Here is a 22,489-nt window from a genome sequence, read left to right on the forward strand (position 1 = left end):
TCTCTGGGTAAACAACTGGTAAATTAAGGAAAGTTTCCTTTTATAGAAGTTTTCAACAAATACACCAAGACGAGATGATAACATTGGAAACGAGCATTTCATAATGGTATTGAGCATCTATGGTGGCTAATATCAAAGAGACAATTATGTGTCTTTTGATCCACATACCACCACCTATGAAGCAGTTTTGACAGAAAGAAAGGAAGGAAGGAAGGAGGGACGGAGGGAGGGAGGGAGGGAGGGAGGGAAGGACGGAAGGAAAGAAGGAAGGAAAGAAGGAAGAAATCAAACCTGAATCTGATTAAGCTCCTGGATGTAACCATTACTTGATAAGAAACAGAGGGCAGAGGAACATACTTAACTATACAACAGGAACACAATCAGTACAATCCCAACTTTGGGAAAGCAGGATCAATAATCCAGTAGAAGAACAAGTAAATGCAAGGGGTTAAAAAAAGACATAGATGGAGAATTTATAGATTAAGAGACCGAAAGGCCAACATAAAGGGAAAGCTAAACCCTGTGTTTCGGAACTTACACTTGGATGATTTTGTGCATGGAATGCTGGCCCCTGTAAAAATATGTCCACATCCTCCTCTCGGGAACCAGTCTTGTTGCCCTCATTTGAAAAAGGGTCTTTGCAGATGTCATGAAAGATTCTGAGATGAGGAAATCATCATTGATTATCCAGTTAGTTGAGCCTTAAATCAAATTACAAGTGTCCTTATAAAGAGTTAGGCAGAGGGAGATTTGACACAGACAGATGAGGAGACAACCTGGTCACGGAGACAGAGATTAAGCAGTTGTGGCTACTAGTTAAGGAATGCCAAAGCTATCAGAAAGTGGAAAAGATCGAATCCTCCCTGAAAGACTCCAGAGGGAAGGCAGTCTTGCAGGCACCATGATTTCGGATTTCCAACCTCCAAAACTTTGAGAGAATACATTTCTGTTGTCTTAAGCCACCCAATTTGTGGTAAGTTTTTAATAGCAGCCACAGGAAACTAGTAATACAGGCGATACTACCCAGGAGAAAGAATAATCACCACGGTGAGAACAAAGGTTATTCATAGGGGTGGGAGGCTGTTTGTGAAGGGTGTTTGGGGGGTTGGCAGGTCCTCTCCTGACATAGATGCCAGTTATAAGAGGACTTACCTTTTAATAACTCATTACGCTATACATTCGTTTCATGTGGCTTTCTGTATTTGTACTTGACAGTTTAAAAAAAAAAATCGTACCAGTGAAGCTCCTATCTCAAACATCTGCCTATGCACAAAATCCTATAATCTCTTCACTGGGAAAATTACGTCACATTTCCTCGATGAAGAAGGTATGAGAAGGAAAAAGCTAAAGAATAGGAGAGGGCTGCAGAAATACCCATTTGGGAATTGACAAATGCCACTTTTATTTACCCATCTGTACAGGAAAGAACCAGAAAGTTTCTAGATGTATCATGGAAGGTATATTTAGCAAGTATCACTGTTTGGCAGCCTTTCCTAAGTGATCACAGATTACACACACCCAGCAGCCTTACAAATGTCGGTGAAAACTGGGGGGAAAGAGAACACCTGGCTCTTCTCTCCCTATTAAGTACACAGCGCTGGTGTTTCACACTCCCCAGCAAGAACCTCTGTAGCACTTACAGTCATACAGAGGTAATATCTTGTGGTCTGCTTTAGATTTCAAAGGTAAAAGTTGAAATGTTGGCAATCTTGTGTATATGTGTACAAGATGCAATTTGCAGTAACTCTTCTTAAGCCAGCCCAGAACCCCCCTAAACTGCAGAACACCCCTAAATTGCAGCTAAACTGAAATCTTAGCAAGATGCTCAATACCACCCCAGTGAAACCCCAAAGAGAATATTATCAACTCGGAGGACTAAAGTAAGAGTTAACAGTTTTGACTCACAATTGCAAAATACCATTGGAACTGTAGGATAATAACGCCCTTGCGTTATGAGGAGACAGTTCCACTGATAATAATTTTACGTCATTGCCACATGAAATTCATGTCATAAATTGTCTCATTTCTTAAATTTTAATAATTTATGTATCCCTGATTCTACTAGGCTACTGTATGTTGTTCAGTGACACTGTATTTATTACCTTCAATAAAAATTAAAATTCCTCTTAATTTCTTGACAACAAAATTTCATATTTAGCTTTTCAATAAACATTGGTAAGTTATGTTCGTAATTATTGTGATAATCAATTAAGCTTTAATATCAGTATTGATGTTTTGTAATTTTTATAGAAATAATGTTCTCGTCTGACACTGCTCTATTTCTAAGCTATTCAAGTGTCACTGCTATTGGTAAAAGAATCTATGAAAATACTTGATATGAGGAAGTACTTTGGGATTGTCCTATGTATATTGACATTTAATAATAACTAGTCAACAAATTGTAAGAAAAGACTGTATGTTAACCTCAAGAAAGATGAAATATTTCCCATGTTCAGTCTTCCTGTCCTTTTCCTAGGAGCAAAGAAAAAAACTTCCCCCCTGCTGGTAGACCCCCGGCAGACTTCTCATGTCTTAAAGGTTAGAATTGCTTCATCCACATTCCTAAACCAAACACTGACAAGGAGGATGGAATAGCCACAATTGCCTTAGACTAATTAAGATTCAAGGTACATGTCTTCCTAATAAACAAAAAGATCTGTAGCACTTTCCTGCCAGCAAAAAAAGGTTGTAGGGTAGGCAATCGACATTGCTGACATAATGACAGTGATTTTTCTTGCAGTAGAATTTGTTTTCAGGCTTTGCAGAATAACCTAATGGTCAATGACACTGTCACCAATTTCTCTCGTTTTCTCTGTACTATCTGTCTACCTTTCAGTTCTCAGGAGTTCCAGCGACCCATCATGTTTTATTCTTTTTCCTTCTATCAGAATCTCTTCTCAAAAAAAGATAAATTCAACCACATGGACGTGCAACAGTTAGGGTATGACTTAATATACTACTATCTGTGGTAGGTAGAATAATGGCCCCTACAGATGTCCACGTCCTAATGTCCAGAATCTGTGAATATGTTAAGTTACAGGGCAAAGGTTGCAGATGCAATTTAGATTGCCCAAACTGAAACAGAAACCCAACTCAAAACAAAAACAAACCTACTGGTTCACATAAGCAAACTGTGGAAAAGCAGGAAATGGGGCTGTGTCAAGAAGGCCCAGACCCAAGACATCAGTGTTATGCCCTCTCCCTGTCGCTGTGCCTTCTATGTATCAGTTCTCTTTACTCAAACCAGCTTAGTCCCCATAGCAGGAAACTTGGACCAGCCGTGTCTCTGGACTGACCACTGGCTGGAGATGAGATGCTATAAACAGCCCAAGTATGTAAGTGTCCCATAGAGAGTTAGAGCTTCTGCACAGACACGGTCTTTGGGAGAACTAGGATAGAACCCCTAGCTACATCTACTAAATCCTAAGAAATAAAGCTGTATTTATAGAATTGGACATTTTCAGACTAATAAAAAGGTGTTTTGGTTGCTTTGTGTGGGAAGCGAACTGGGGGAGGAAAGGATTGCCTGGGGAACAGACTTCTACTTTTAGCTGATCCGGCACCAAAACTGCAACATATAAAAGGCTATCTCCTTTGCAGGCTGTGTTAGTTTAAGGCTGCCATCACAAAAATACCATAGACTGGGTGGCTTAAACTATAGAAAGTTTTCTCCCAGTTCTGGAGGCTGGAAGTCTAAGATTAGGGCGCCAGCATGGTCAGGTTCTGGTGAGAGCTCTTTCTGGATTGCAGATGGCTGCCTTGTTGATGAGTCCTCACATGGTGGGGAGAGAGAGAGGAAGCTCTCCAGAGTCTCTTATGAGGACACTAATCCTATCAGGCTCAGGGCCTTATGCTTATGAACTCATTTAACCTTAATCACTTCCATATGGGCCCTAACTCCAAATACAGTCACAACGGGGGCAAAGGCTTCAACCTATGAATTCTGGGGGACACAAGCATTCAGTCCATAACACAACATATATTTACAAGAATGTGAAAACAAAGGCTAATGTGCTTTAAAGCAAGTACCATAGATGTTGATCCTTTTTCCGTTGAAGCTAAAAAATAAAAATAAAACTTGTGAGAAACAGCAGCTTATCAAATTTGGATACTTAAGAGTCCTCTTAATTAAGTCATGCTTAAAATCATCTCCACAATTTACATTATTTCGTAAAATAGTGTTTGTTCTTTCCAAAGGAACGGCTTGCATTCAATTACAGTAAAATATTTTTCATTTATACTACAGTGGTTTGGAACCTGGGATAATTCTGACAGAAATGTTTAGTTTCCTTAATCTTTTCTTGTGTGCACAAACAGCAAAAAAGAATTTTACAGAAAATATTAAACACCTCAGATCACATACTATTTTCAAGATCCTTAAAGCACCTCCAGAATGCTTGTCTGTAAAAATAATCTATCATCCTTCAGAAAAAATACGAATACACTGGATATACAAACGAAATGCTAGACCTTGAGAATACGAAGAATAGGGTGTGATCCATGATCTCAAAACTGGCCAAGAGACTTACTATGACATATAAATAATTACTTCTTTAAACGTGATGATGGGAGTTTACGATTGGCTGAAACAGTCAGGAAAGAATTCCCATAGGTTGGACTTGAGTCAAAATTTTATAGGAGCTACATAAGATAAAAGGAGGGGGAGATGAGTGCAACAGGTCAAATCTATTCTACAGAACAGATCTCTAAAGTACTACTGGGCGACATTAATTGCTAAATGTTCTTAAGAGCAATAAAATGGTGTGTAATTCAATTATAGATTGAAATAGTGTATAATTCAATTGTTTTACTAATTCAGACTGTCCTTCAAAACTCGACTGGCCCAAACCAAGCAGTTTTAACAACATACACAGTGATTGATTTATTTTTATTGAAAATACAAAGTAGTATTAAAGAAAACCATTCAAATAAATTAAAAATCATTCCATATTCCCCTACACTAACACAATGAATTTCAGTTTTGCATATTACCTTCCACATGCATAAAGATTTTACAAAGTCACAAAACCATAGTGTGCATACTACTTTATATTGTGCTTATTGTACCTACATATCACAGACACATCCATAGTTCTACAGTCTTGCAAATAATTACTTTAATGGTAGCGTGATACTTCACTTTTTATTAGCCCACTTTCTTCTTTGCAATGTACATTATTTCCGATTTTATGCTATTATAAATAAGGCAGACATAAACCTCCTTGTGCATTTACCTTTTTTGTTTTGGTTTTTATATTATTCTTTAGGTTACAAATCTAGGAGTAGAACTTATGAGAAAGATATGGTCATTTTTATGGCTCTTTTTATGTAGTACCATGTTACAATCCCAAAGGGTTGTATCTACTTAAAATGCCATCTGAAATAAAACAGTTTCTTTCTAAAATTAAAAAAATACAATCAGAGGGGTTAGCTAATTTTAAACTTCTGTATTTAAAGTTAAAAATAGCCTCTTTAGAAAAACTGAAGAGTGTGGCTAGATCATCTAACAGATTACTAAACGTTTAGATTGAGTTAAGCAATGCTTTCCAACTTTTCTGAAGTTATTGCACACATGGGCAAAGTTATAGAAAATGGACAAAGGTGTTCTGGCCCAGAAGCCCAGCCACTCTGGCCACCTCTGGCTGCTCCAAGAGTTATGAGGATCCTTATCGAGGCACATCTGTGACCCAAAGTGCCAGTGTGCGTGGGTTAGGAAGCACTCATTGAGGAGAGGTTAAGTGACTCAATCAAAGTTACAAAATCTAGTTAGTGGCAGAGCTGGGAAATCAATGCAAATTTCTTCTCAACAAGGTTATTTTCTACTATATCACAATTTGCTCTACATGCTTTCTGACTCTAACATTCAATTTTATATGCAGACATGTCTATACATAAGAATAAAGAGGATTTTCTAACATGCTTAAACTAAAGATACCTAACCTAGTAATGTACATCAAAGCTGAAAATTAAAAATAGCTTTTAGCATCAACAAATATTTGACTATTTCTGTGCAATTTTTCAGATTTGCCATTCTTTTAAATTTAGTTTGTAAACTCTGAATAGTAATGAACTTTTGCACAGTATCTTGTATATCTCTGCTAGTCAGTAAATAAAGAACAACAATAAATTATACATACAACAAAGGAAAGAAAACCTTTTTTTTAAAGTGTTGATTTTGTAGAGGTAGAGAAGATTCCCTCCTTAAATTTCAAATACCCAGTGTTCATGCTACCAGAAAAAATTCACTACAAAGGCAGTTCACCTCCTACCGCGTGTTCAACATTCCGTATCACCTTTCAAAAGCAGAGATTATAGGTGTTAACCCCACTGATTCAACTGTAAATATATCTAAGAGTTTTCTTGACCATTAATCATTGGGTTAGGGTGTAGAGTGGGGGTTAGGAATGAGAATTTTCCCATTATGTACCAGTCCACAAGAACAAGCAAGATGTTCCAAACCCTACATTTTTTTACGACACCAAAAGCAGTGATTACTTGGTCATTTCTATGGATTCAATCAGACATTATACACACAAACACATCCGTGGGACCGCATGGCACTTGGAAGACTACCCACTATTTCCCACTTATTAAGATCTGGATCATATTTTTCAATGCTCTGAAGATAAGTTCCCTTTGAGTAGGAATATCCCCCAGTGACATAAATACATCCATTCATGATGACGGCACCACACTCCATCCTCCTTTCCATCATGGGAGCTATCTCTCTCCATTCATTTTGTTCAGGGTCATAACACTCCGTGATTGTAGTTTGTCCACCAACTAGGTAGAGCTTACTTTCAAATGGAACTGAACACAATCCATATTCTATTAAAAAAAAAAAAGCAGATTTTATTAGGATAACAAACAAAAGAGATACCCTAAGGTGGTGATGTGATAATCCTTTACAATTTAGCATACAAAAATAGAGTAGTTAGGACATTTTGATTTCAGCGCACTCCTGAAACACCACGCCTTAAGATCCATTCCCTCTCACCTGATTCAGATGACCTGCTCCTGCCATTCTCTCAGGTCATCATTAAGCTGCCTTTGCAAGATGTTAGGGAGGAACTCATCCTCAGACCAGCCTTCTGGGATTTCCCAGCATAGACGTCTTTTATTCTACAGCTATGGGTAAAAGATGGCAGCAGTAAAGTCCCTCCGACATGAAGACATTCCCGGTAACTGGTGTAGGTTCCCTCAAGTCTTAGCAGCTATCTCTGTAACCAGTGGCAGGCAATCTGGCCTGTCTGTTGTCACAGGTGTCACACACATTACCTTGCTTGCCTCTCTTATACTGCTGGTCAAGTTAAGGACACAGGAAGTTAGAAAAACACACAACCGTATTAGTGGGGAACTATAGTCTATCGTCTTCAGAAGCTGTGAAAGGTGCTCAAAGGCAGAGGACTGACTGCTGTGTGCGGTGGGGAAGGGCGTCTGCTTCCACAGGGTCTGCCTTGCAGGCTGTTTTAATTTTTCCCGTTTTATTGATCTTCCCCTGCACATCCAAATCTGCTGGCTCTTCAAAGCACCAAGATCTTTTGCAACTTTACTTCATCTTCCTTCTTGCCAGGGCTGTGACTAGGTGAGGCAAGCGAGGTGCACAGACTGCGAAACGCAAGGAGGCTCTCACTCTGAGTGACGCCTTTAACTCTGTGCCTCCAGCGACTCACGTGCCTCACCCTAGTCCCAGCCCGGTGTTTCCTCCACGCCTGCATTTCTAAGGTCACTACTGGCCAGTGAGTTCCTTCTCTGGGAATATCAACCATAGGATTACACTTACAAGGTGTGATCAAACAATACGGTGAATGTTTAAATTAAACAAAAAAAGTATTACAGTAAAAGACACATTGCCATTAATCCCCCTCAAAACACACTTATCCCATTGTTCTTGCCACTTTCTGAAGCAATTCTGGAAGACCTCTTTTATGTCATTAGTTGCGCCGTTATGGCTGCTTCCATGTCCTGAATTGATTGAAAATGTTTCCCTTTCACGGTCATTTTGACTTTGGGGAAGAGCCAGAAGTTGCATAGAGCCAGATCTGGTCAATAAGATGGATGAGGATGCACCGTGATATTTTTATTTCACAGAAATTGCCGTATACCAGAAGTGATGTGTGACACGGAGCGTTGTCATGATGAAGGATGATTTACAGCACATTTTAAAACACATCTTCTCTCAACCGTAGCTCACACCTGACTGACTGCATGGGACAAGCTGAAACTCGTCACACTGTTCTAGGGTTCAATGCGCTGCTTCCTGTATTGACGATCTCTGCCTTTCTGTTGGATGGCACTCGGCAGCAGCATTTACCATATTTTTTGATCAAAACAGAAAGGCTGCATGTCACACGTACGTGTCTGGTACGACAATTTCTGTCAAGTAAAACCATTAGTGTGTTCTCATCCACCTTATTCACCACATCTGGCACTGTACAACCTCTGGCTCTCCCCCAAAGTCAAAATGACCATGAAAGGGAAACGTTTTGAATCAATTCAGGACATGAAAGCAGTAACGACAGCGCAACTAATGACACTCATGAAAGAGGACTTCCAGAACGGTTTCAGGAAGTGGCAGGGACATTGGGATACGTGTGTTTGAAGTGAGGGGGATTAATGGCAATGTGTCTTTTGCTGTAATAAATTATTTTTTTTATTTAAACATTCACCGTGTATTTTGATCCGATCTTGTAAATACTTCTAGTTGCAGACCTGAAGGAAGAGCAAGATTTGTCAGTGGCACTAATATTATAGCAAATAAATGAAGATGTATTTCTTTCTTTATTTGCCATTTTCTGCCATTACTGAGCTGTTCCCTTTGACGGGACATCTCTTCTTTGTCCAGATCTTTGTACAGCTGCCTCCTTCGTGTCATTCAGGTCTCATCTTACTATTATCTCCTCTGAGGGGCCTTCCTTGACAATCCAACCTGCGTGGTCAGTCAGGCATCTCTACCACATCACACGATGTTAATTCTCTCCACTTCTCATTGTCTGGTATGCTTCTTATTTACCGTCTCACTCTCCCTTCCAACAGTGCAGGACCGTGCCCTGCCTACTGCTGCACTCCCAGCTGGAGAATGGCAAGTGTCTGGCACCTTGTAAGGACTCAATAAATGTTTGTTGGAACAATAAATGAATGTACCCTCTGTGGCCAAATATGTGCCCCCATTATTTTGTGGAATAAAAGCTTGTAAGCCCCTCTTTAGAAAGAGAGAATGTACAATTAGAAATGCGATTTCCCCTTTCAGAATGGAAGACAAATTTTTATCAGTAAAGCTCTTGCTATTTAGGTTTTGAAAAAAGTCTCAGAAGATGGCACTTTCGCTTTGAGTCCACTTGTTGTTCTCAAGTTTCTGATATCCAAGAAAATAAGATTCTTCCTACCTCTGAAAAATCCATTTGCTACTTTCCAGTTATGTATATGTAGAATTTTTATTAGGATTTAGTTGATTTCAGTACTTGTGAAACATTGTTTATATAAATTATACGAATCATTCCATCAAGTGGTTATTATGAAAATTAATGATTCAAAAATTTTATCAGTTGATGTGAATGGACAATGAGCTTACTAGGCTTTTCCTAAATTATTCAAAGTTTACCAAAAAATCCTCAATTTGTAATTCTTTTGTTAAGAGAGGTATCTCAATCTTTCTATAACAGTAAAAATGTTTAAAATAAAGTGATTCCTGACAGTTTTTCCCCTTACCCGAATACAACATAATGTTATGTTATTGCTTGTTGATGGAAACTTTTTCTTCCACAGCTGTAACTGCCTTTTTTCTTGCTGGTCACGCTACGAAGCTATTGAGGTCAAGGGATTGTGTCTTGTTCAGTGAGCTCCTAACGTTGTACATAGCACGTAAGAAGCGCTGAGCAAATAACTGTTGGACAAATGAATGAATGAACAATTTTAAACCAAGCATGGGAATGGCACCATCTGTCATGGCTCAGAGTTTACCAGGAAACATTCACGATAAATACATGACAGTCTGTATTCAGTGTTACGTGAGTGATATGAACAAAGCCATGTAGGGAATTCAGAGACAACCACAATATTACCAGGTATTCCATATCCACTGAAATGATTTACATTTTTTTCCTAAAGATTTTTGCCACTGAAGAGACCTGTACAGCTTATCTACCCTAGCTTCTTTATTTTACTGGAAAGTAAGATCCAAGAGCGTAAGCCACTGCCCAAGATTAGGTAAGTAAATAAACAGGAGAGCCAGGAGACAGCTCTCTCCCGACTTGACCCAGCTCTCCACAGGTTTTTCTCCTTAATCACTTACTGCTTCTTCCCTGTTCTTCATGCATTCTTTTTCCTCAGCTCATCCCTTCACTCCTGCTCTTTTCCAAGATTCTGCCCATAGCTGTACTGTTGGTCCCACCCTCTGAAGGCATCTCATTCATCCCCACACCCACAGCCATCATCTCCAAGCAAACAACTCCCACATCTCTATATTTAGCTGCACTCGTCCTCCTGAGCTGCAGACCAACTGCTGGACAGCTCTTCTGGGTTATCCAACGAGTTTTTCACATTGAACTACAAACTGAGCTCATCTTCTCTCCACTTCTCCCTTCCTGCTGGCTGCTCCTTCAATGCTCCCCATTGTCGCAGTCACCCAGACGGAGGCCTGGAATAACTGTCAACTTCTTTCTCTCCCTCATCTCCTATATCCAACCAGTCAAGGTTACAATCACTACCAATTCAATCCATGTTGAATCTCTGACATTCCTCACATCTGCTCGTTTTCCACTCCTACCACTTCAGGCTTGCAGCATTTCTCACCTGGTTTATTACCAATAGTTTTAGCAGATCTCCCTGCTGTCTGTCTTTCTCCGAATCGACTCTAAAAGGAGCGCTCTCTTTAAAACTAGAACTGATCGCACCGTTCTCTTGCTCTGAAACCTTTGGCAGTTCTTCATTTTCTAAATTCTCCTGCCTGCCATTCTACACCCTCCATGATCTACTCAACCGAACGCCCGCATCCTCTCTTTCATTCTGCCCTCTTACATCTCATTCGTACACACCTACTCCCAGCACTGGAATAAACCTCAAACGTTCCCTTCTGCCTTCCTTCATCAGCTAACTCTCTGCCAGAAAACCCTCCCTCAAAAACTACCTTCCCTAACTGCAGCCATTCTTTAAAAAGACCCAAATCATAACAACCTGCTCCTGGAAGCTTCTAACATTGCTAGATTCCCCTTAATCAGACTCAAGCTCTCTCTATCCTCGAGTTCAATAGCACTTATTTATAAGATTGTCTTTTAGTCCACTTATGAATGTATATTTGCTACTAGATTCTGAGTTCCTGTCGCAGAAGAGACTAGCCCTTAATCATCTTTATATCTTATATAATAACTAGAATGATATCTTTCCCAAGGTAAGGTCTCAATAAATGTTATCTTGAACTTAATGGAATTATAGTCCCCTGTTTTTCAACTTTACAAAGCTACTGCCTTTTAAAGGCATTAAGAAAAAAAAGATAACATTTATATTACATTTTAACAATAATAATGATTTCTTTGCAATCTAAGTTATATATACTGTAAGGCTGACAAACTCAGGACTGACATTTTCGTTCCTCAGGCGGTGCTCCTAAAATACCTAAGAAGCGTATCTTGCGCTAATTCAGAGGCTGTAGATCCAAATGCCTCTAAGGGCCCAGGAGGTAACAGAGGGCTGAATTAGGCTGCTAGGGGTAAGAAAACATCAGCACGGGCCCCCCCAGGTCTGTGACATGATGATAATGGGACAGACTGTGGTGACAGATGCACACAAGCCTCTTCTAAAGGAAACAGCCACTACTCGACCCCAGTGATCGCTGTCAGGATGGAATATGGTCTGAGGCTATCAGTTCTTCTCATTTTTCTAAAATCCAGAAATCATGATTTTTATTTGAAATCTCCTGAATTTTAAATATTAGTGGTAACAAGCCAGTTAAAACATATTTTAAACACTGTCAGAGCCAAAGAGAATATACCATGCAGGGTGCTAATTTGATACCTTTGTTTTTTATCTTCAGGAAAAAGTCCACTGTAAATCAAGACTTTACAAATAGAATAAGCTCCCACTGATTTATACTGTAATTTAATATTTATGTGTGATTGATTTTTCAATTTGCCATGGCTTTTCATACTGTGTTTGAAGTCTCACTGTCTTTTAGACTCTCAAGCAAGCAGTGAATAAGTTATACATCAACTTAAATATGCTGTGGGATATATTTACTTTTAAAAGAACCCCTTTATGAAATATATATTAAATTTGTAATGTAAATAATTGCCCTCTAATTGGTTAATTTGACTCTTCATACTATATTGGATTTTCTTTGTAAAGACAACTCAGAGTAACATCTAACGCAAGGTGAACATGAGGAGCAGATGACGTAACAGTGTGGTTACTGAGGGCATGGCGCTCCCAGCCAGACTGCCTGGATTTGAACCTCACCTCTAAGGAGCACTAGCTGGCTGACCTTGAGCAATGTATTTACTCTCTGTGTGCTTTAGATAATAGAAATGATAAATGCGATTAACAGTAGCACCTCGCTCATAGGATTGCTGTGAGATTTAAATAGATTAAGACATGGAAAATTATTGGACCAGTTAGTGCCTGACACATACTCACTGAATAAATGTTAGCTACTACTCAGTGTGAGCTGTTATTAATTAGTAGGTTGGTGCAGAAGTAATTGCGGTTTAAAAGGTTAAGAATAATTGCAAAAAGCGCAATTACTTTTGCACCAACCTAATACTTTTCCTTATAACTTCATTGGTCGTAACAGAAAGTGGTGGGGAGTCTGGAATAATACATCTGGGCTACTAGGACACAGAAGCTACCCATTCCATGGGGTCTTCCGGGCCAGGACAGCCTGCAGCTGAAGTCTCTTGTTGTGTAAAGCCCATGGCATATGGAGATACAGCACCAGATTCAGCTGTGCTCTACGTAAACTGTGAGATGACATTTGGAGATTCGGGTGCTAGCTACACTGGTCAAAAAGCAGGACAGCCTGCTTCCTTAAGGAGAGGCAGGCTGCTTAGTGGTTATAGCACCGTTTACGCAATCAGACCGCCTGAACTGAATACTGGTGCACCACTTCCAAACTGTGTGACCTTGGCAAAGTTACTTCTGCTTTCTAAGCCTCCATTTCCAAATATGTAAAACAGGGGTAAACAATACCTACTCACAGGGTTGTAGTTAGAATTTAAGGTAATATTACATGCAAAGTGCTTAGTCAATACCTAACTTATGAAAAGTGCTCAAGAAGCTTAGCTGTTATTCTCAGGTAGTTCAAGCTTGTGAATTTCAATTATGCTCTCCAGCAACCCACTTAGAAGTGATGCTATAAGAAAAAGGACTCAAAGTAGTATAGTGATTTACTGATATGAATCTTTTCTAATGAAAAAAACTTAAACATAAGTAACAGGCTTATGCTTCCCCCGAGCTCTTCACAAAGAGACAAGACAAAGCACAAAAGACACCACAGAAGGCAGGCCACTCCTTGTGGGCAGACAACACGTCCCCTTTATGATTGTTAAAGTGAGGCCAACATGCGGCTCTGCACACCGTAGGAGTGCTTAACAGCTACTGAAACCCAGAAAGACCACACTTCTAAACGAAGAAACCACCTTCTGTTGAACTGAATCTACAGGTACCCTTCCCAACTATTTGTTAGACTAGTGCTTTTTAACTGCTTATAAAAATTGTGTTTTGGGGCTTATAAAAATTGTGTGTAACTGCTTAAAAAATCTGGGCCGGATAGCTCAGTTGGTTAGAGCACAAGCTCTGAACAACAGGGTGGCCGGTTTGATTCCCACTTGGGACAGTGAGCTGCGCCCTCCGCAACTAGAATGAAAACAAGGAGCTGCCGCTGAGCTTCCAGAGGGGTGGACGGATGGCTCAGTTGGTTAGAGCGTGAGCTCTCAACAAGGTTGCCGGTTCGATTCCCGCATGGGATAGTGGACTGCGCCCCCTGCAACTAAAGATTGAAAACGGCGACTGGACTTGGAGCTGAGCTGCGCCCTCCACAACTAGAGTGAAGGACAACGACTTGGAGCTGATGGGCCCTGGAGAAACACACTGTCCCCCAATATTCCCCAATAAAATTTTTTTTTTAATTGTGTTTTATATAATACATGTAAATGAAAGCACATAAGGAATACGAAACACACAAAAAAGAATTCAGGTGAAAAAAAATTTTAAAAAACTACTACTTTTAACCACATAGGCTTAAAATACATGTAGTATAAAGACACGAGGGAAAGTATTTAAAGACATGATCTAATCTGAATAATCTAAATTGTAATTATTGTTACACGTAAATATGAGTATTTTGAGCCTTTTAATTACACCATGTGTAGTCTACTATAAATGTAGCATTTTTTTTCCCAGCCCATTTTTAGCCATCTCTTATACTGATAAGCTGTATCACAACATGTACTACTGACAGTATTTTGTTACCTGGATGTGGACTGGAGGTGATGAGGCTCCATTCGTTGATGTCTGAATTGTAGCTCTGGACCTTGTCATAGGTGTAGCTTCCTCTGTAGCCACAGTGTCCACCAATGATGTAGATAACCTCATGTAAGACACAGGCAGTAGCATTTCCCACACCTGTGGTAATTAAAATCACATTAAAATCACATTTTCAGCTGATCTTTCATTCTGTTTTATGATGAATACCGTATTGTTTTTGTTATTATTCACATAAGGCATGTACTCTGAGGGACTGAAGAATAAAAAAGAAACGCTCCTCACACTCTTAAAAGGTGAGACATTTACAAAAATAATTAGAACACAGGGTACAGAGCTGTGGATGTTTAGAGCAAGGAGACATTGCTTTTGACTAGGGAAATCATGGTAGGAGGTGGCAAACTTTGACCTGGGCCTTAGTGGGTAGGAATTTGGCAGGTAGAGGTTAGAGGAAGCCATTCTAAATGAGAGCAAGGCAAGTGCAAATGCTTATTGGGCAATCTAAGTAGCAGTTTTGATTCTGGCATACCTGGGGTTGTCTCGTGGGAATTAAAATTGGCATGGTAAGTTAGAGCCACCGGGCAAAGAATCCTGATGCCCAACTAAGAAATCTGGACTTAATTCAGCAGGATTTTTAAGCTTTTTAAACAAAGCAAGGGAGGGATTACAAAGGTAGAAAGGTAGAACTGATCCAGGTGCAATGTGTTAAGGGTCTGCGTTAGAAGGGGCTTTGGGTACAGAGCAAAGGGCAAGGCGACAAGAGACACAGGTAAAACAGATAAGCCTTGATAACTGACTGAGTTGGACACAAACAAGACGCATTATGAAATCCTGAGCTTGTAAAACTGGGAAGTGTTGATGCCATCGAAAAATACAGAGGAGGAGAAAATAGTTTCAGCAGGGGAACAAGAAGAGGGAAGAAAAATGATGAGGTTCATTTTAGTTGAAAAGTCGGTTTAGTCTTTCAATAAACTTTTACTTAGCACTGCTACATGCAGAGGTGCAGTTTAATCTCCTTGTTCATTTCTACTCTAAAACAAAAGTGAGTTTATAAGCAAGGCAGTTATGAGAGGGGAAAAGTGTTAGGAGTTCCTAAACAGCCAACTATTTCTTCTCTGTATCTTCCTGAACCAAAAAAGGAAATGAATTTGAAATTTGATTCTACCCAATTTAAATTCTCATTACCAGAGAAAACTGCTAGTTCACTTCAAGAATACAAAATAAAACAAATTAGGAAAAATGTTATTCTTTCTACAGAAAAATGTGAAACTAAAAGTTCAGCATGAGTCTGATCACTAGAACCAGTACTAGCCCAAAATACATAACTGACAAAATGTTACTGTAATGCTGGGTCTCAGCTCCGCCCCCCCTTACCCCCCACCCCCCAGCACAAAAACACAGGATATGGTGAAGCCAAAAAGGAACAACAACGGAGCCATAGATAGGGGCGTCATACCACTATATTCTCGATGGTGGTTGGTTGAGACACACAAGCAAACATCTGTCAGTACCCCAACGAGGGGTCTTCCCGCACCCTAGTCTCCCTGACAGCCGTGCAAGACACAGGAAGTAGGAGCAACATGAGCCGCAATGTAATCCACTTGCTAAGCGCATGTGCTAGCCGCAATCCGCTATTCCCTTCACTGCCAACCCACCAAACAACCCACGTAGCCACGGCAGTTATATCAGTGGCTAATGGCTAACCAGTAACAGCTGACGGCCAACTAGTCACAGCTGATGACCATCTACTACCCGAGCCAGCACCTTTCCGTGTGAGGTCGAGAGCCTGGAAAGTGCTCTCTGGGATTCTGTCCCCACAGTTACCCTTCCTTGGGATGATTAGATATAACTAAGAATCAAACCTTCAAGATAAAAGCAAAAAAAATTCGTAATGTCAGACCCAGCTGCAGGGGGAGGACTTTGGCATATGAGGGTCTCCCAGTCCACTCATGGCTGAGTCAAGTACACATATGGCTTTCTTTCATGGTGGATACACCATTGCAACATTTTCTCGTCAGCAAGCATTGTTTCAAATGATTTAACAAAATTTTGGTAAAGTAATACATTTCCATCCACTAAGAAATGTACCGTAAACTACAAAACCATTGAAACTTATCATTAAGAAACAGAGGCAGAAATGTATCCAGGTTTGCAACAGCTGCTAAAATATTTGCAATGTCCTTGTTTCTTCTGAGGAAGAGCCATCAGACAGGACATTTAGAACCACCTTGGAGAGGGGACCTAGAATCCGTAAGTGGGGGGGTCAGTCAGGCTTCGGCAGTCAAAAACCAGAGCAACAATAGCAGTGGGCTTTAAGCCCCCTTCTCCCACCCATCCACCCACTGCTGAATCTTTGGGCATGCAGGACAGCAGTCACGATTGAATATGAGAGTTACTTCGGCCCTATCAGAGCTGACACGTTCTATAATGATGCCCATGACAACAATGCCTAACACTTACTGAGCGCTCACTCTGTGCTAGACACTGTTCTAAGCGGTTCCCGAGCATGAATTCATTTCATTCTCTCAAAATCCTAAGTTACATAATGTTGTCACCTCCGTTATTCAGATGGCAAAACTGGGGCACACGGAGATTAAATAATTTGCCCGAGCTCACAAGCAAGGAAGTGGAAGTCGGGATTTGGACCCAGGCAGTGTGGCTTCAGAAGCAGTTTGCCTGATCACAAGACCATTCTGTTTCTCAGGCTTCCTGCTTGTCATCCATGGATCACACCAGGTCAGATTCCCACACCAGGTCAGATTCCCACACCCTCACTAGTGTTAAAAAAGAAACAGAAAGGCCTGGGAAGAAACACTGGGGATAAAATGACACAAATTTGGTAACAACCAACCAGTTGTTTCTGTGCAACTCCCCGGCACCAATGAACACATGTAATTAAATACGATTCCAGTTTAACTTTTTGTCCAGTGGGAGGGAAGGAGAGCAAGGCTAATCCAGTGCCGAACAGCAGAAAATATTGTATTCATCAGACAGATATTGAGACACAATAACGTGCCTGGCTCTGGGGGCCACGTAAGGGAGGATACGGAATCTGCCCCTCTCTTTTACTCTATGAGACAAGACTTGAATCAGAAAAGCAGTAGCTATTTGTCTTTAGTTTTTGAGAGAAAGTAATTTGTTACACCCTGCAGGGACCAGAACTTTCAAGGATTTAATAAAAGACCTTTTAAAAGAGAGGTGATCAAATGATGAGAGGAAAAAGCAGAATATTTAAAAGCATAATAAAAAAGGGTTCAGTTTCAAAAGCAAGCCAAAATAAATAAATAAACACAAATAAAACTACCCAGCTTTCTCTAATTAGCCTTTGACTTAGACATAAATTCTTAAGAGTCAAAGCAAGATCTAGGCTCAAAACAAGCTGTAGAGTAAGTAGAATGAAATTATACTGCTTTCTATAAAATGATATATCTTTTCTAGCCTGAGAGTGCACTGTAAGCACATAACTCAAACAAGTTAGGGACTGCTACATTATGTTTTTACTTGGAATATTCTGAGCATTACTTGTATAATCTACTATAGTTCCTAGATAGCATTCCAAAGTGATAAATTCTTTTAAAAGTTATTTCAAGAGAAGCAAGACCAATGGCCCAACCTCAAACACCTAAAAAATACAGAATAAACGTAATCTGCACTTACCTTTAATCATGTTGGCAATAGGTATCCATTTCTCTTTTAATGGATCATAGAACTCGGCCTCTTCTGCTGGAGCCCCTTTTCTGTAACCACCTAAAGCATAGACACAGCCACCCAAGGTGACTGCACAGTGGTAATACCTGGCATTGAGCATTGGCAACCCTTCTGTCCATTCATCACTTTCACTATTATAGATCCACACTGTGTCAAGAGCTTCTATGTTATCCGTCCTGTAACCCCCCGTTACATAAATGTTGGGTCCCAAACATGTAACACCATAGCTCTCCCTAGCATAATCTGGTATTTCCGCTCCCTGAATCCAAACATTTGTCAAAGGATCCCATATGTGAACCTCTGATAAAGGATGCCAGTAATAGCCTCCAATGATATACATTGTGGCTGTGGACCTCTGGGAAATCTCTTTGTGCATGGGATTCAAAGCATTGTATATTAGAGATCGTATCTTATTTTCAGTTAGTAGGCAGCTTCTTTGAAGTCCTAACGCTGTTTTTAAATATACTGGATCTATATCTATGTTGATATAGCTAGTAGATTATATAGGCATTCAATTCGATTTTCTACATCATGAGCAGGTCCACTTAATAACTGGGCTCTATGATGGCTTCTTCTTTCCAAACACTGAGATTCTTTCTGGACAAGATAAAGAGGAACTTTTCCAGGCTGATTTCCAGAAATTCTTCTTGTTGCCATACTTCTTTAAACCTTGAACACAGAATTCTTCGAGATTCCTTCTCTAATTCTGGACACACGTGAAATTCTGCAAAGGAGTGCATTCCAATACAATTATCAATATCCAGGTGCCTTACCAAAAACTGCTCACAAGCTTTCTTTACTGAAAGGAACTGCAGCAGATCTGCTGCTTCAAGTAGGCTTTGAACATTTCTTTTAGTTATTTCAATTTGGGAAGTGTATGCATAATTTACAAGGCCTTCCAAAATATCATGGTGGATGCCAGAGATTTTTATTTTATTTTTAAATTTTTCTTTCATGTCAGCTGTGAACATTGCCTTAAAATAATTGCTGCAAGCAGCTAGAACAGCTCGGTGACAATGGAAGATTATGCCTGAAGAACACTGAAGGGTAATATCAGTAAATAATCCATCCAAGTAAAATGTTCTGAATGCATCCAGAAAATCCACTGGATGCGTTGAATCCTTGAAAAGGTAATGTAATCTTCTTGTCCCTTTAAAGCCATAGCTGCAATAAACAATATGAAACAATAAACATGTTTTTAATTTTGCATGTAACCCCAAATAATCAGTGCTAAATATTCCAATATTATCATGATTGACTGGCATCAAATATACTGCAAAACTAGACCAAATTCAACATTCTAAGTAACAAATGCAAAATGTGGATGGACTATATGATGAACTATATGATGGTCACCTTAAACTCAGGGTAGCTCGGAATCTGAAACGAAGCCCCCGGATTTTTCAGTAGTCCTTTCTAGAAGAAATGCTGATTTGCTACCCCAGTTACCCAGTCTCCACAGTCGGCCCCGAGCTCACAGTCCGATAGGCATCCCACACTTGGCAAACCAAGTGTCCGGGGGTCACCCCACCCGAGGCCGGACTTTGGTCATCTCGGTTCGGCCCCAATTCAAGTCAGTTCGAGATGCTGAGAGGAATGATCGAAATACAACGAGACAAACAGAAATCTCAGAAAAGGAAAATCTCGTGCCTTTCTGCTGAAGGCAGGAGATAAAGGAAAGCGGCGCGGCCGCGGCCCCTTCCCCCGTGCGCCCCCTCCCCCGCGGTGCCGCAGGGGTTTCCGCACGCCCCGCGCCTGGGCCGGGGGCCCGCGTTCCCGCCCGCAGACCGCCCCGCTGCGGGGCCGCTCGCGGGGACTCGACTCGAGGGCGCCGCGCGCCGCCGGCCGGGCCAGCTGCCCGCGTCCTCGGACGCGGGACGCCGCACAGGTGTGGGGAGGGAGCCGCGGGCGGCCCCGCGCTCGGCCCAGCCCGGCGCCCGCGCGGCCATTGTCTGCTCCTCTGCCGCGGGCGGGCGGGCTCGGGAGACGGCGCGGCCTCGCTTTCCCGCGCCGGGTCCTGCTCGCTTCCCGCCGGCTGGCCTTGGGCGGCAAGTTCGCACCGCACCTACCTCCAGTGACCGCTCCGGGACGCGGTGCTGGCCCGCGGGCTAGCGGCGAGCGGGAGCGGGAGCGCCTCCGGACCCTCTGACCATCTTTGGAAGAGGCGCGGCGGAGGCTGCCTCCTAGTGCAGCTCCAGCCCACAAGCGGCTCCTATTTTGGTGCCTCGGCTGCAGCCCGCCTCCATCTGATCAGCCCCCCGCGCGGCCTGGACACGGGGCCACTGGCGGGAATTCCGGGGTGGCGGGGCCGCGCTGCGAGCAGGAGCGGGGCGGGCAGCTGGAGCCGCCGGGGCGCTTCACCCCGCAGCAGGTGGGACGGTTTTCTCACTCCGCAGCAGGAGGAGACTGCCCTTGCCGCTCGCTTTCCCCTCTCCTGGGGTCTGTGTCTAACGCACACGCACAGCTCAAACATTTTCTCTCTAGACAAACTCGGTAAGTCCTGAATTAAGAGCACATAATGGGGGCTAAGAGGGGGCTGCCCTTTACCCTTCCCTCAATAGCTTCAACCAGGCCCGGCCCGGGAAAGTGTGGAGAAAATGCAGCAAACCTAAAAGTCGGGGGTCGAGGTTGTCTTCAAAATGCCAGAAGTAGCTGCCGCTTTCCCACGAACGCCATCCCGCCAACAGCAGAAAACTCAGGAGGGAGCCTCTGGGGTTGATTTGCACACTATGGGTTAACCTGGAAGCTTTGAGAAAAACTGGGAGCAGCCAGGGTCAAGGACTCAGGTTACCGTATTTAGAGCAGAGTAGCTGGAATGAGCAGCCTCCAGTCTTTCCTCCTGACAGCAGCTAGTCCAATCACATAAAGATGTCCATGTGCTACACCAGAAAGTTCAGTTTCTTGTTCCAACAAAAGCCAATATCAAATATTTTCATTCATTTATTTGCAAGACTTTACTTATTGCTTGATAGGGCTAGACACTGGTAAAAGAGTGGTGAAAGATGGCCCATGGCTCTCATGAAGCTTAGAGTCTAGCCACTTTAAGAGAGGAAGGAGACCAGGATGAAAGGCACACTAGAGGCCCAGGGGGGTTTCTCAGAGTGTGGTATGAAAGACAGAATATACAAATAGACAATGGCTGGACAGTATATGACAGAACTCTGAACCACATAAGCAGCCCAGGAAGCCAAACCACAACCTCTGCAGCAATTGGACCAGAACAGGACTGGTCAAGATTGCCAGCTTCCATATTTTTACCCTTACCTCCAACTCAGGACCAACCAGAGAAAGCCAAATATGCTCCCTGAACCAATCACGTAAAATACCCCCTGCTTCTAGTAGCTGGTCTACAGCTTTGCCAGGCCAGTCAGAGCAGTCCCAAGACCTTCCTCTTTTTTTCACTTTTTGTAAAGCTTTTCTACTCCCCTACCTGCCTTTGAGCCTGTACCAAAGGCAAGTAATGGTGGCTGACTCAGTTATAGCAAGATCCGAATAAATAGCATCTGTTCTCATTTGGGTGGTTTTAGTTTAATTCCACATGTCAAACCATCAATGTAATTATGTGGGATGCTGGTTATGCAGCACCCGCAACCACTACCACCACCCCACCCAGACTTCTTGGGGTGAAGACCTGGGAATCTGCATTCTCATCAAAGGCATCAAGTGATTTTTTTGCAGTTAGAAGAAGGTATGTTGGACCCAAGATGGAAGAAAAAAGAAAGGTTTAATATCCAACATGTGGTTTACAGTTTAGTAAAGAAGGAAAGTAAATGAAATTTAGTTTCAGGCTTAAGGTTCATTTCTGCCATTTATCTCACATGTAACCTTAAACAAGTTACTAACCTTTTTTGATTCTTAGTTTTCTGATCTGTAAAACACACCAAAAAATATCAATACTTTCTAAACCTAACAAAGTTGTGGCAGAAGGTTGTGCCACTTAGGATGTGGCATATGTCAGCTATTATAATGAAAGGATATTTACACTTAATTTCCATCACAACCTCAATTTGGAAATTAGCATCTTATTAACATTTCTTTACAAATTATTAATTTTTCAGTTAATATAATTACAGACAGTTCATCTTTTGTAATGGGTAGTGATATTGTTGGTGTTGTCATTCAAGGACATGACTGTGACTGACTGAAGATGGGGCATTCTTTCCATGTTTGTCACTGAAGTGTGGAAATGGCTGTGGCTATGATGACAGGTTTGATGTACAGAAAATATTATAGGCTCTAACTCAGAGTAGGGGCTTCTAGAATCATAATAGCATGAGATGAACGATTCTTGAATAATAGAATTCACTAC

General features: G+C 41.4%; 1 protein-coding gene across 1 annotated transcript; it reads right to left on the reverse strand.

Annotated features, from left to right (window-relative positions):
- Positions 1–4,857: 4,857 nt before the first annotated feature.
- Positions 4,858–19,342, reverse strand: KLHL23 (kelch like family member 23). The gene is given in 6 exon segments (XM_033112920.1): positions 4,858–6,828; positions 14,461–14,613; positions 18,130–18,675; positions 18,678–18,732; positions 18,735–19,315; positions 19,318–19,342. Coding segments are annotated over 6 exon segments (1,671 nt in total). The 3' UTR covers positions 4,858–6,517.
- Between the last annotated feature and the right edge of the window lie 3,147 nt (positions 19,343–22,489).

Source organism: Rhinolophus ferrumequinum, chromosome 8 (assembly GCF_004115265.2).
Source record: "Rhinolophus ferrumequinum isolate MPI-CBG mRhiFer1 chromosome 8, mRhiFer1_v1.p, whole genome shotgun sequence".
In the NCBI taxonomy this organism is placed as follows: domain Eukaryota; kingdom Metazoa; phylum Chordata; class Mammalia; order Chiroptera; family Rhinolophidae; genus Rhinolophus; species Rhinolophus ferrumequinum.